General features: G+C 35.8%; 1 protein-coding gene across 1 annotated transcript; it reads left to right on the top strand.

Moving 5' to 3' along the window:
- The first annotated feature begins 4,847 nt into the window (after positions 1-4,847).
- On the top strand, positions 4,848-14,405 carry LOC110869276 (proline--tRNA ligase, chloroplastic/mitochondrial). The gene is made up of 12 exons (XM_022118570.2): positions 4,848-5,268; positions 7,253-7,309; positions 7,419-7,529; positions 7,709-7,795; positions 7,878-7,991; positions 8,070-8,276; positions 11,491-11,628; positions 11,727-11,888; positions 12,317-12,516; positions 12,677-12,760; positions 13,215-13,379; positions 14,134-14,405. The coding sequence occupies exons 1-11, from the start codon at positions 4,942-4,944 to the stop codon at positions 13,354-13,356; spliced, it is 1,629 nt and encodes a 542-aa protein (XP_021974262.1). The 5' UTR covers positions 4,848-4,941; the 3' UTR covers positions 13,357-13,379; positions 14,134-14,405.
- The last annotated feature ends 288 nt before the right edge of the window (positions 14,406-14,693 follow it).

Here is a 14,693-nt window from a genome sequence, read left to right on the forward strand (position 1 = left end):
ATTTTTATTACCCATACAATCAAAGTAATATAAAGATCAGAAGATGTATACTTGTTATAAATAAAAACATAAGATTTCGAGATATTTACATGTAATTAAACATTCTGATTTTTGAAGAAACAAAACTAAAACTCAAATATATTAACATGATGCATTCATATGTCCAACTTTTCCTCTTCTTGCTCTTGTAAGGGTGTGAGATTAGTATTTTTGTGCCTACCCCAAAACTTAATATAGTCAAATAAATAAAACTAATCAAAAAAGCTCTCACAAGTTCATATGGGGTTTGAAGGTTGTTACTAAGGGGTCAAGGGTTGTGAGGGTCACTGTTGTGGATCGAGGTTTGTGAGAGGTTCGTTGTTGCCACACACAGAAGTGTGTGGTGTTGGTTGAGATTAAGATCAGTTATAAGGGTAATGAACGCCGACTAAAGGTTCAAATGAAGGAGAGAGAGGTCAACAAGTTTAAAATGACCATGTAGTTAAATGAGGTAGAAGGCAAACAAGAGACGATTAGAGTTTTGTGTGCCGTGTTCACACGAACCCCACAATTTATTTAACTAAATATATTTTTTGTTAGCTGCAATGGAAGTCTACATATCTTACAAATAAAACTAATATATATGTTTGTAACTATACTAAAAAAGATCAAAGCTTAAACTAAATTATTTACTATGCCATGAACTGTATGGGTAGCTCATAGCTGGATGATGCACCTAATGTTCCTTATCTTAACATTTGTATATCTTTACATGATTTTATATGAAATTGTAAATCCGTTTGTATACTGCTAGTGCTAATAGTAAATTTAGCAGAGAATAATACTTTAGTTAACTACTAGGTTATAACCCCGTGTATTACACGGGTTGAATAAATAAATTTTATATACTAAATAATAAAATAATATATAGAGTTAATTACATAGTTAGTCCCTGTGGTTTGCATAAAGTAACATACTTAGGTACTAATAGTTTAAAATCACATTATAGGGTATTAACTTTTCATTTTGTAACGTTTGGAAGTATTAACGTTATTTGTAGGTTTAAAATCACATTCTATTAGTACTTAAGTATGTTATTTTGTGCAAACCAAAGGGACTAACTATGTTAATACCCTAGAAGTTAATACTTCCAAACGTTACAAAATGAAAAGTTAATACCCTAGAAAGTGATTTTAAACTATTAGTACCTAAGTATATTATTTTGTGTAAACCACAAGGACTAACTATGTAATTAACTCTAATATATATTTAAAACCTTCTTTATTGCACGAGTTGAATAAATATAATTTTATATATTAAATAATAAAAAGTTATATCTATAAGAACAATATTGTACAGGTTGAATGAATGTAATTTTATATACAAAATAAAAAAGTTATATTTTTAAAACCACATGTATTACACGAGTAGAATAAATGTAATATTGTTTACCAAATAATAAAATAATCCATCTTTAAAAATTTCATTTATTACACGGGTTGAATAAATGTAACTTTATATACCAAATAATAAAAAAAATTACATCTTTAAATATATGTGTGTTACACGGTTTGAATAAATGTAATTTTCTTTACTAAATAATAAAAAATATATACATCCTTAAAAAACATCGTGTATTGTACGAATTGAATAAATCTAATTTTATGCATCAAAAAATAAAATTACGAGTTTGGCCCCCGTGGTTATATCACTTTTACCCTTTTAGCCCAAAAAAAGATTTTTTTAACATCTAAGCCCTCAACGTCTTTTTTTCTAACATTTTTGGCCCCTAACGTCTTTTTTTAACCCTTTTGGCCCCTAACGTCTTTTTTTAACCCTTTTGGCCCCTAACATTTAATGGATGGGGTTAGTGTTATGGGCCAAAAGGGTTAGAAAAGAAGACGTTGGGGCTTAGATGTTAAAAAATTATTTTTTTGGGCTAAAAGGGTAAAAGTGATATAACTACAGGGGCCAAAATCATAATTTTCTCTAAATAATATTATAAATGGAGTAAAATGCACGAATAGTTCCTGTGGTTTGGTGAAATTTCACCTTTAGTCTCCAACTTTTCAAAATTACACTCTTAGTCCCTGTGGTTTGACAAGTTGTTACTCGGATAGTCCCCAAAGCGGATGGAGGTTAGTTTTTCTGGTTAAGTGGGTGTGAAAGGACAAGGACTATCCGAGTAACAACTTGTCAAACCACAGGGACTATCCGAGTAATAACATGTCAACCACAGGGACTATCCGAGTAACCTTCATCCGCTTTGGGGACTATCCGAGTAACAACTTGTCAAACCACATGGACTAAGAGTGTAATTTTGAAAAGTTGGGGACTAAAGGTGAAATTTTACCAAACCACAGGGACTATCTGTGTATTTTACTCTTATAAATGAGAAGAAAAGATTAAACTAAATAATAATTATCCATAAGATATTAAACTAAATAATATTTAATAGGAGAGTTATCTATAATTAATTATAAAAAATTAAGTTAAAATAATAATTATCTATAAGAGATACCCTAATATGATGACAAGTGTCTCAAAAATGGTTTCTTTTATTATATAGTATAGAAGTATAGATTAGATTGATACAATAAGAATGTTATCTAATCAAAACTAATCCTATAAAACTTAAAACAAATAACTCTTTAGCAAATCCAAATTTCATGAATCATCTAATTTGATTGCGTATATATCGGGTTTCAGGCTTTCAGCCCATTTGAACAAAAGAACAAAAAAAAAAGGCCCAATTATGAACCCAACGGAAACTTTAAACCTGGTCCGTTCTAATAATAAAAAAATATTGATGGCTTAGTCAAACAATTAAGTCACCAGAAATTTAGTTAAATACTTTTAGGTAACCCAAAATGACTTGTAACAAGTTCCAATTTTTGAGTCCTCTTATGACATGTCAATTAACATTCCAATTTTCAACACCCTAATAACAAATTACATGTAACTTTTTTTTAGCATGAAGCATCATTTGATTTATGTCATATATTATGAACGATACCTTCTCACACTATAATAGTTAACCCCTTCGCAATCCTAACGAACGATATGTAATTTGAGGCTAAGCATGGAGGTTATCTAGATTTTATTGGTTAGCCGACCCTTAAATCACTTATTTTTGTCCTCGTGTTCTATCTTATAATTATTGTTTACACGTCTTTCATTTCTAACTTTTTTCTTTGTGAATTATAATCACATAACATGAGAGGGTTTATACTTTATAAAGGATGTGGTAAGTGGTGATTCATTGAGGTTCTTGATCCTCTGTCGTTCAGCTGCATCACACGTTCAACCCAAAAATTATATATCTCCCTAATTACATCCAAGTCCTTTTTTAGTATTATATTTACACGAATTAAAATTTAGCATACATTCAATCGATTTAAGTTACAACAAGTTAACTCGCTAAGCCGGAGTTGACCCTCATACTACCAGTTTAGCTAAAGGTGTACGTAAACGGTCTCGGTTGATTTAGGTTGGTTACTCATGCCTAAACCGAATCTCAGTCACTAGGGTCATCCTTGACCAAATATCGGGTGGGTGACCGCTTAGGCCCCAAAATTATTATTTTTCTATATTATATATTTAAACATAGTAAAACTATAAGTCAATTACACACTTATATGTATAATTTTACCTTTTTAGACTTTTAAGTACTTGTTTTTTTTTTCACATCTTATCACCGGAAACCTTACACTTTGTTCGTAAGTAATGAAAGAAAATGGAAGGAAATTAGAAAATAGAATCTTTATTTTCTTTTTAACTCTGGACCATGAAATTAACAATCTATTTTTTTTTCTTTCTTTTGTTTACGAAACTCGGGAACACAACGTTAACGATCGTCAGGGGCAGATTTAGCACTAGCTGAGGGGTTGCCTGTAATACCCCTCAGCTTTGTCTTCCAAGTGTAAATTTGTTTATTTTTTTTCTTCGTTTTATGTATAGGATACACCTTAGCAGATATTAGGATACTCATAAGAGTATTTGAAATGAACAAAAGAGTGAAACTAAAACGAATTTTTATGTCATCCATATCTGCTGTGTAAAACTATGAAGAAGATGTGGGAGTTGTGAAGAAGATGACCTAAATCGTTAGTATTAGGCCAAATTTTCTCTTTTAGTTTTACGTCTTTGATTTTTTTCCTTATTTTATAAAAGTTGCTTTCATTTGGCCTTTAACAGATGTAAACAAACAAGTTGAAAATAAAAAAGAATTAATTTACTTAGAAAGTAATTGTTTTTCAATTATTTGGTTTTCCAACAATTGAATCATTCTTTACTAATATATTGTTTTTAGGAGATTACCTTTTTTTCCTAAATAATTATTATATGTTTTTTTATATTTCTGTTTAATCCTCCGTCACAAAGTGCGTGTAACAATACTAGTTGTGAATGTAAAAAACAAATTTAGTTCAGACCTCATTGCCCTAAATGAACGTATGGTTAAAAAACAATTTCTCCATTTTATGAATATACGGTAAAAAAAGAAAATTTAAGATACTTTGAAGTTTTCTTCTAGATCCGTCACTGGTGATTGTCTTATCATTTACCCCTAGTAATAAGTGTTTTTTTTTTTTTGAAAAGTGTGAATTATTCACAAATGTCGGGAGGTCTAACATACGTTGTCTTAACCGAGTCCGCGCTAGAGAGTCCCCTAGCACAATAGATCCCCAATGTAAACCCCTAATGATAAACCTATATCACCCAAACTCAAACTTGAGACCGGGAGAGTAAACTCACCCGAGTTTACAATAGGTGAAAACTTAAATACCCGTTGTCACCACTAGAGCACTAGTGATTAATAAAAACGAGGGAGTATTATGTTAGTGGATTATACAAAGCTGAACATTTTTCATAATACAGGGGGCAGAAGTGAAAACTCGCATATTACAGTCAAAAACCTTCATCCCTTGAGATATACTACGAGTTCCCTTCAGGTACACAAAAATGGGGGCTCTGCGGCTTCCATCTCTGACATCCATCTTCACCGTCTCATCGGCTCGCTCATCCTTGTTCCCGCGCCGTAGCAGCAACCGCCTCAATGTCCGCAGACTCACTTCTTCAGCCAAAGTATTCGCTAAAGCCACAGAGGTTGCGCCGGCTGAATCGAACCAGAAGCTTCCGGTTCAGGAGCAAGGAATAACGCCTCGTTCTCAGGACTTCAATGCGTGGTACCTCGATGTTATTTCCATGGCTGAGCTCGCTGATTACGGTCCTGTTCGTGGTACTATGGTTATTCGACCCTACGGTTATGCTATTTGGGAAGCTATTCAGGTAATTTTGTAATTTCATAGTTTAAACCCTAGTTTTTTAGTGTTATTATGTTGACTATGTTTCTATATGGTTGAAATTGTTAGGATTGTAAACTAAGTGTGAATTGAATAGTTTAGTAACTTTACAAATTAAAATAATCTCACAATGCGATTTCATGATGCGGTATGCAGCTGACCAGTGTTTGAACATATCTGACCATTGATTGAGCAATTGGTTTAATTAAGTATTTGAACAAATTAGACTATTGATTGAACCATAGTTATTAAAGCGAGCGCCCAGGCCTGGGCGCCAATAAGGCCCCGGGCCTAACAAATCGCCCTGAGTGCGCCTCACGCCTTTAATCTTCAGGTTAGTTCATGTACGCCAATAATGTTATTAAAGCGAGCGCCCGGGCGCTAATAAAGCCCCGGGCCCAACAAATCGCCCTGAGTGCGCCTAGCGCCTTTAATAACTATGGATTGAACAAATTGGACTAAAGATGATGAGAGTATCTTGGATTTCAGTGTTTACAAGCTAAAATGTTATGTAAGGAAAAAAAGGTTAATAATGAATCAATGCCTTGCATACGTGATACGTATTACGTAGTGCGCACGCTCGCGCATCAGCTTTTGGTATCTAAATGCTGTAGTTAATATCCCGATATATCAACCGATATATCAAGCGATATATCAGTGATATATCGGTTATCGGTCCCCCGCCGAGATAGCGTTACAAAATATTGGTCACAATATCGGTACCGATAATGTCAGCGATATTGTCCGATATTTGACCGAAATAGGACTGATATTTGATCGATAAATCACTGATTTTCCCGATATCAGTACCATTCTTCTTATTTCTACCTTTCATTTTTCTTCTTAATGCTGCTATTAGCGTTTTAAGTCTTAATTGTTAGTTGTTACTGTTAAATGTTAGTGTTTTAAGTCTTAGTCATTTCTTTCTTGTTACAATTGTTAGTGTTAAATTGCTATATATATAAATTTATCATGATATTAAAATTACCGATATCTCACCGATATCCCACTGCGATAACCGATATCTCAAATATCGGTCCTTAACCGATATCCGGTATTTTACCGCATTAACTACTTAGTTTTTGCGCCACACACATTTTAAATCCAAGATTGTAGTATAAACTGCATATTGTAGATGTACAAGATTGTGCTTGATGGTTGATACGGTCAGTACAAGACTATCATTTATAACTACCCTTTAATGCATTCAGAATGAGATTACACTGAAGTTAATCTGTTTTTTTATAATCTCATATTCTCATTATAATACACATATTTTCAAAATTTTTAAATTTCAACAGTTACCACAAGAAATGAATACAAACAAGTTAAGGGCATATGTCTAAATGTTTGTAATCTGTAAATAAATAAACAAGAACCAGCAATCATTCTAAATGTTTGTAGACATCACATCACCCTTGAGGGTAGATCAAGATGTACCTGAATAAATATTACAGGTTCGACTCAGTAAACTTTAAGAAAGTGGTTTTTTTTTTATTATAAAACTAACAGATGAAGAATCGCTCAATCATTTCTACGAACACCTTACCTGTAGTAGAAAGCGTGTTTTTGTAACACAAATTTATATAAACGTTGAAAAATAAAATAACATCCATACGTTGTTTTCTGGTCAATGTATGGAACATTAAGCATACCATGTAGAAATTTTCAATACTACGGACTGAGATAAGAAGCTTTGAATTAGAAAGTAATAGACATGTGATACTTTCTTTCCCTTTCTCCTTATGTTGAAACTCAAAAACCCTAAAAAGAATTCGGAGGCTCCTTAAAGATGGGGACCTCTAGCGGCTGCTTAACTTTAATTGCACTAGAACTCTTTCCACATACTTATCAATTCTTATGTGATGCACGTGAAAGTGTATTTGTAATTGTATAGTTCCATATGATCATCTAGAATGTACCGGGTGTTCTATCTGGAAACTTAGTAATATTTGTTTTCCTGTTTGCAGGATTATTTGAACGTTAAATTTAAAGAGACAGGGCATAGTAACATGTATTTTCCACAGGTATTAATAAGTCATTGCTTTTTATTGGTTATTTAATCTACTAAACTAGATAATGAAATTTACTTATTTGTTGAGTTTAATTAAGTGAGTGTGATTGGATTGGCTGCAGTTTATACCGTATTCGTTTATAGAGAAAGAAGCTAGCCATGTTGAGGGTTTTAGTCCAGAACTGGCTCTTGTGACTGTCGGAGGTGGGAAAGAACTTGAAGAAAAACTTGTGGTACCGATTCAGTTACGCTACAACAGCTGATTTACACTTATACAGTTATACTGATTTGATATTGTTTTGTAATATTTGGACGGTTAGATAGAAATGAAATTTTGCGAATGTTGATCTTAAGTTGGATAATTACGGCTCGAGTGTGACTTTGATTCTTGCAATTCGTGAGGCTCTTGCAGGTTCGACCCACTAGTGAAACCATCGTTAACCACATGTTTACTCAGTGGATTCAGAGTTATCGCGATCTTCCCCTTATGATCAACCAGGTTTGCTTTTAGTTTAATTAGTCATTGTCATATTTATATTTGTAACACTTTGTACTCATTTCTTTTTGGTGAAAAATAATAGTGGGCGAATGTCACAAGATGGGAGATGCGCACAAAGCCGTTTATTAGAACTCTCGAGTTTCTATGGCAGGAAGGGCATACCGCACACGCGACTCCAGAGGAAGCCGAAAAGGAGGTTTGTATATGATATATCTTATGTTTAAAAGACAATACTGTTTGTTTTATCTAACGGGTTTGTGCTTCTCATTTGCAGGCGATGCAAATGATTGATGTTTATACAAAGTTTGCTTATGAGCAAGCTGCGATACCTGTTATACCGGGTCGAAAATCGAGGGTAGAGACATTTGCTGGAGCGGATAGAACTTATACGATTGAAGCTATGATGGGTGATCGTAAAGCTTTGCAGGCGGGAACCAGTCACAATTTAGGACAAAATTTTTCCCGTGCTTTTGGAACGCAGGTTTCTTTCTAATCTAAGTCATGCTCGTCAATCGTCACTTTAATTGGTTGCGAAATGTATGGTGTTAGAGCATAAATTAGCCAAGGGGTAGTATGGTAACTTAGTTAAATAGAGTTTATTTTATTTCTAGCCTACATACATTTAGTTTGTATTATCTTCCTATAACTTTCTCTTTTATGACCTTTAACATCTCTGTTTCATTTTCTCATCGGCATCTTATTCTATTCTGTTCCTATTCTTCACCTGCAATATTCATCATCAACAGTCAAAAACACATAATATATCATCTTTTGCTTCATCTGTTTATATTACAATCTTAGATCTATGATTCTTTGTTTTATAGACCTAAACTTCAACCATTGCTGCTTTTCAAACTCCGCATCAAACATTGCACAATTAGCTAGTTTAATCTCTATCGAACTATATGTTAACAATTATCTAGAATGGAAGAGTCAAATCCTTACCGTTTGGTCAACGCCTCTTGCTGATGTCAGATCCTCTTCCAGTATTTAACTTTTAGTTCTTTCAGCCAACTGACCTCGCGTTTCCAAATCTTGACATTAGAACAATTCGGAACATCCTAGACAGTTTTTGTATTGATTTCCGTGTTTTCGATTTTTTGGAACTGATATGGAACCAATCATAAGTTGACAGCTGTTTGATTAATAGAGTCATCAAGTACTGTTTGAAGAATGGCCATTTTGATTATTGGGATGTTGGTACCTGCTGTCGAGCAATGAAATACTGTGAGCTGTTGTTCATCTTCTGTTGCTCATTAACAGTTTAATCCAAATGATCAATGGCTTCTTCACAACTAGATATCTGAACCATAGTTATTAAAGGCGCTAGGCGCACTCAAGGTGCATATGCCTCGCCTGGGGCCTAGGTGCAAGGCGCAAAAAAGGCAAGAGCCTGAGGAAAAGAAGCGCATAATGAAAAAAAAAACTAAATATTTTATGTATTAGAGAATTAATACTATTCTTCAAATAAAATAAACAAAAGCTATTATATAACATTTAATATCATCTGTTTAGTACCAAAATTTCTAAAATACCAGTGTAGAAAAGTAGTTTTCTGTTTTCCATAGATAAAAGTAGAAATCTGGCTGAAATCTTGCCAGAATTTAGAGAATTTGGCCGGAAACTCTCCGGAATCTAGGAATCTTGCCGAAATTTGTGCCTGAACCATCATCTGGAGAATGAAAATCGCCTGACTTAAAGCGTAATGGCCTCGCCTAGCTTAGAAAATGGGCCTAGGCGCAAGAGGCGATGGCTTTTAATAACTATGATCTGAACAGGATCTAGGGGTGCATATATTCATCTGGGATGACAGAATTGGTCACCAGAGAGATCTGGCAGTTGGAATTCTCTGCTGATGAGACACTCATGAATATGTCAGCAGTGTAAGGAAATTTACCGTTTTGATTATTATGGTGACCATTTCTTTGTAATGTTGGCACATGCCATCTAGCAATGAAATGCTGTGAGCTGTTCATCTACTCTTGTTCATTAACAGTTGGATCTTAATAATCCTGCATAGCTTGACAACTGATTAAGATTGAGGGGTGTGATTATAGTTTCATCTGGGATGAGAAGATCGATCACTGGAGAGAGATCTGATGGCTTGAATTTCTGCTGATGACACACTCTAAAATACATCAGAAGCAGTATATAGTTCTACCTTCATGTCATCATACTGATCCTTTACTCTCTGTTCCTTTTGACAAATCTTTCTTTGTCTTTTCCTTTCTAGCAGCTCAGCTTGTCTATTTCGATATTATAGAACAGAGAATTTTTTTAATCAGATTAACACTAGTCCATTTCTTTTTGAAAAAAAAAAAGAACAGTGCCTCATAGTTCTAAAATCAGTGCAGTGTGTATAGAGTGCAAACTACTTGAGGGGGAATGTTGGTATAAATTAGCTAAGGGTATGATGAAACAGTTGTTAACCGAGAGGTTAGTCCACAGGTCGAGTTTCGTCAAGTAGGGTTAATCCCTTCTTTCCTCGATCGATGGCCGGGTCGTCCTCTAATCCGTCTTCTGCACAATGAAAACACACTGTGACTCGTAACAAGGAGGATGGGGTGGGGGTTGCTCCTTGTTACCACTCTCCGGCGTGAGAATAAGTATTTGCTTGGGAGCAAGATAAGTATTTAAGTAGTAGTTGTGAGAGAGCTGATTAGCGTAACCTCAAACCTGGTTCGGGATGGGTATTTATAGCCGAAGAGTGAAGGAGAAAAGCCCAAGGGGCCGCTAGATGGGTCTAGGGCCTGACTGACAATGCGTAGCCTTTTGTAGGTGTGTCAGGAGTGCAGGTCACGAGAGTGTTGGGCGCACGCGGAGGTGTTGCCACGTCCTGCTGGTGTTGTCAGTCTGTCTACAGTCTACCAACTTTTATGCATGCGGGCTGGGCAGCTGTGCATTGGGCAGTCAGCTGAACGCTGCTGTCAGTGCTCGGGCATACCACTTGCTGGTTTGGTCACTAAAGTCAAAGTGTCAGTTCCACTTGTATGACAATAGGATGCGGCTTAGGACCGCATCGCTGTGTGCGGTAATCTGAGCAGAAACTAAACATTCCTGTTGCCGCTATGCGCGTGCCCGCACATGACCGCAACCTGGAAATGTGTTAGACAGAAAGTGAATGGTAGTAGCCACTACCATTCTTGGTAGTGATTACCGTAGCCCATGTATGTTGACGAAAACAACCATTTTCATACACAAGGTGAGTCTTCTCATCTTTCCCCGAGTGGGAAAGCAAACCGGGTTCGCGCGTGCCCGCACGAACGTAGGTGAGTCCTTGTCGGTAGGGGCAATGAGCCGGGTGTTGGTCACTCGCGCCCAAGCCTGGTGCGAGATTTGGGACCATATCCCTTCACGGTAGTATAGTAATTTTGTTAAATAGGGTCTCTTATTTTTCTAGCGTGTAATATATATGTACTGTGTAATTTGTATTGTCTCCCAATCAAGGTAATCAAATACTACCTTCATGAATTTCTTCTATATGGTTTATGTAAAAAGAGTAGAAAAGGAAAGAGACTTTGGTAGTTACAACTTACAATCAAATTGTAAATTGTTGTTGATTGGATGTAGCTTGGGAATAGACTTATTTAGAATCTGATATCTTATTAAGAACCATTTTAATAGCATTACTACTAGTTACTACCCTGACAACTCTGAACTCCATAGCTTAAAGCCTTAAAACCTATTCCATACAGTTTGCTGATGAAAATGGTCAAAGGCAGCATGTGTGGCAAACTTCTTGGGCTATAAGTACTCGATTTGTTGGTGGTATTATCATGACCCATGGTGATGATGCTGGATTAATGCTTCCCCCAAGACTCGCTTCTGTACAGGTGTTGTTCTTTAATCTGAAGCTCTTATCAGTATTATTTCATAAACGTGTTTTAATAATTATTTTACTTTCATGACAAGTTGTTTTCATGGTTTAAAGGTGGTGATTGTACCAATTTGGAAGAAGGCTAATGAGAAAAACGAAGTTCTCGATGCTGCATTGTCCGTCAAAGATGTTCTTCATAGTGCTGGTATTAAAGTAAAGCTAGATGATTCTGATCAACGAACACCTGGATGGAAATTTAATTTCTGGGAAATGAAGGTAAGGTATTAAATAGCAGTGTTGTAAGAATCGCTAGGCGCTAGTCGGGCGGTGGGGTACCGACTAGCGATTAATTGGGATTAATCCGAATTAATCGGATTGAGATTTTATATATAATTTTTTGTTATACACACACACACATATTTATGTAGTAGTTTTTTAAAGTATGCATGTCTTAGCCCCTCATTGACCCGTTTTTTAAGTAACTGGAAGGAATTTATAAGGTTTGGTCGAAATTCGGCCGGCGTCAGGCCAAAATTTGGCCAGAACAGGACCGCCATTGACCGCCTAGTGATTAATCGGCCATTAATCGGTGAACCTCCGATTAGTGATTAATCGACGACTAATCGGAGACTAGTCGGGATTTTTCTTGAAGTGAATTTTATTTTTTGTAATAAAGTTATTTTGAGGTTAGTTTACATGTGCAGGGCGTGCCGCTAAGAATTGAAATCGGTCCACGTGACGTTTCAAGCGGGAGTGTGGTCGTATCCAGAAGAGATATTCCCGGAAAACCGGGGAAGGTTTTTGGAATATCGATGGAATCGTCGGTTCTTGTACCCTATATCAAAGAAAAGCTCGATGAAATTCAATCATCCCTTTTGGATAAAGCTATAGCTTTTCGAGATAGGTATACGGCTTATGGGCAATATCGTAATTTACTATTTTCTCACCTTTCTTCCCAATTCCTATCGCAAACAAGAGGCCATGAATTTGTTTTGCGTTGTTTTTTTAAATGTTTGTTAAGAAACAAAGGGTATTAAGGCTAATGAGTATTGATTTTATTTCAGCAATATTGTGGATGTGAGCTCATATGATGAACTGAAAGTGGCAATATCACAAGGAAAATGGGCCAGGGGTCCATGGGTCGGAAGGTATGTTAGATACCGGAAATCGAAGGCTGTAATTTGATAGAATTGACTATTAAGTCGGCCCGATTCGAGAAGGGCAATTCTCCAATTACAAGTAAAACTCAGATAAACATATAACAAGACAAGAATTAAAATGCACAAACTGATTATTTAAGCTAAACTTTAGGTGGGAACAGTTATGATCTCTTCCTGAAATCTTGGAATGGCTGAAACTGTTCCCGCCAGACAATAGGTTCGTATCAAGGTATGTTGTTAGCTTTCATACTACAGTTGAGAAAGAAGTTAAACGAGCCTAAGAACGAGCCAACGAGCCGAGCTCGGCTAAGTTACAAAATGAGCCCGCTCGGCTCAGGTCGTTTCAAATTGAGTTTTTTAGCTAGATTTTTTTGAGCATTAGTCGAGCGGGCTACGAGCCGCATGAACAGCCCATCTGACCTTTTTGTTATGGTTTTTGAAGTGATGAAGATGAATTGAAGGTCAAAGAAGAAACAGGGGCAACAATTAGATGTTATCCTTTCGACCAACCTCAAGGGCCAAAAAAGTGTCTGATGACCGGTAGTCCAGCTGATGAAGTTGCAATATTTGCTAAATCTTACTGATCACTCACCCTATTCAGAACAAGGTATTCGTTCTATTCTTAACTCTAATTTTTGTTGCGAAAGAAGGATATGTTTTGGTTACTTTAAGTCTTAAACTCTTCAACAACACTGTAGGGTAATATTATTTATTTTTAAATTAAATATATTACAAGTGCATACACGGGTATTTTGCTCGTTGACCTGCTTTCACATGGAAAATACATAATGCAATGTATAAAAAGGCAACTGATTTAGAGATGAATCAAAGGGGCCGTTTGGCAACTTCTAAATGGTTAAGTGCTAAACCGGTAAGAGGTAGGTCTGGACCATTAAGTGCTGGACCAGTAAGAGGTCTTAACCACTAAGAGCCAGTATAATGCTTAACCGTTCACTGGAAAATGTTTGACCAATTCAAATTAGAGGTCTTAACCATTCAGACTCTGTATAATGCTTAACCATTCAGAGGCAAATGTCTGAACCATTCCGACATCTGCTTGCAAAACAAACAGTCTGAACTATTAAGTACTGAACCAGTAAGAGGTCTGAACCATTAAGAGACTCGTTAATCTTGTTAAAAGGTCGATCTTGTTCCCACTCTGGTTGTTCTATTTAATTGTTATGGCTAAACCTGGCAAAACGGGCAGTTTGGGTTGGACGGCATGCTAGGTCAGAACGGGTTCAAGTTATAACGGGTTTGGGTCACAGCGAGTCGATTTAGAAAAGGCTTGTTTTGGTCCGGGTCAAGACGGGTTCGGGTCATTATGGAGGAGTTTAATAGTAAAAGTATGTTTTGTGCAGCCACATCAGCGGTAGATAAGCAAAATGAAGAAAAAAAGCAGACAGAAATACGTAAAGAAGGTATCTTTGAATACGTATCGAGGTGGTGTAGAATGAAAGCGATGCAGGTGGAGTGGATGATTTACGCTTTTGCTAACAAAGACCCTTTTCTTTTGTACGCGCTCATTAATTTATGACAATAAACATCACATCGTTTTGTATTTTTTTCCTTTTTTTTCTTTATTTTTATAATATTTATGTATTTTTCTAGTAAAATCTTATGAAGCAGTGAACAATAATTCTGGTGAAGTGAGTTAAAAGTTTTTTTTTTTCTAATGCTAAAATGATTTTTTAATAGGTCAGTTTCTGTACATTTTTCTATATAACATATTTAATGCATTAGTTATCTATTATATTCAAGAACCAAAGACGAAATGATGTTGACAAATTAATCTCGCCGATGCATTTCGGTTTGTACTAAGGCTTTTGTTTTGTTTCATCGCCAACTCCAGCTAACCTAGGAATGTGCAAAAACATGGTTTTCAATTTGTACCAGCAAACCAGACTGGATCAAACCCGGG

Source organism: Helianthus annuus, chromosome 7, assembly GCF_002127325.2.
Source record: "Helianthus annuus cultivar XRQ/B chromosome 7, HanXRQr2.0-SUNRISE, whole genome shotgun sequence".
NCBI classification, from domain to species: Eukaryota; Viridiplantae; Streptophyta; class Magnoliopsida; order Asterales; family Asteraceae; genus Helianthus; species Helianthus annuus.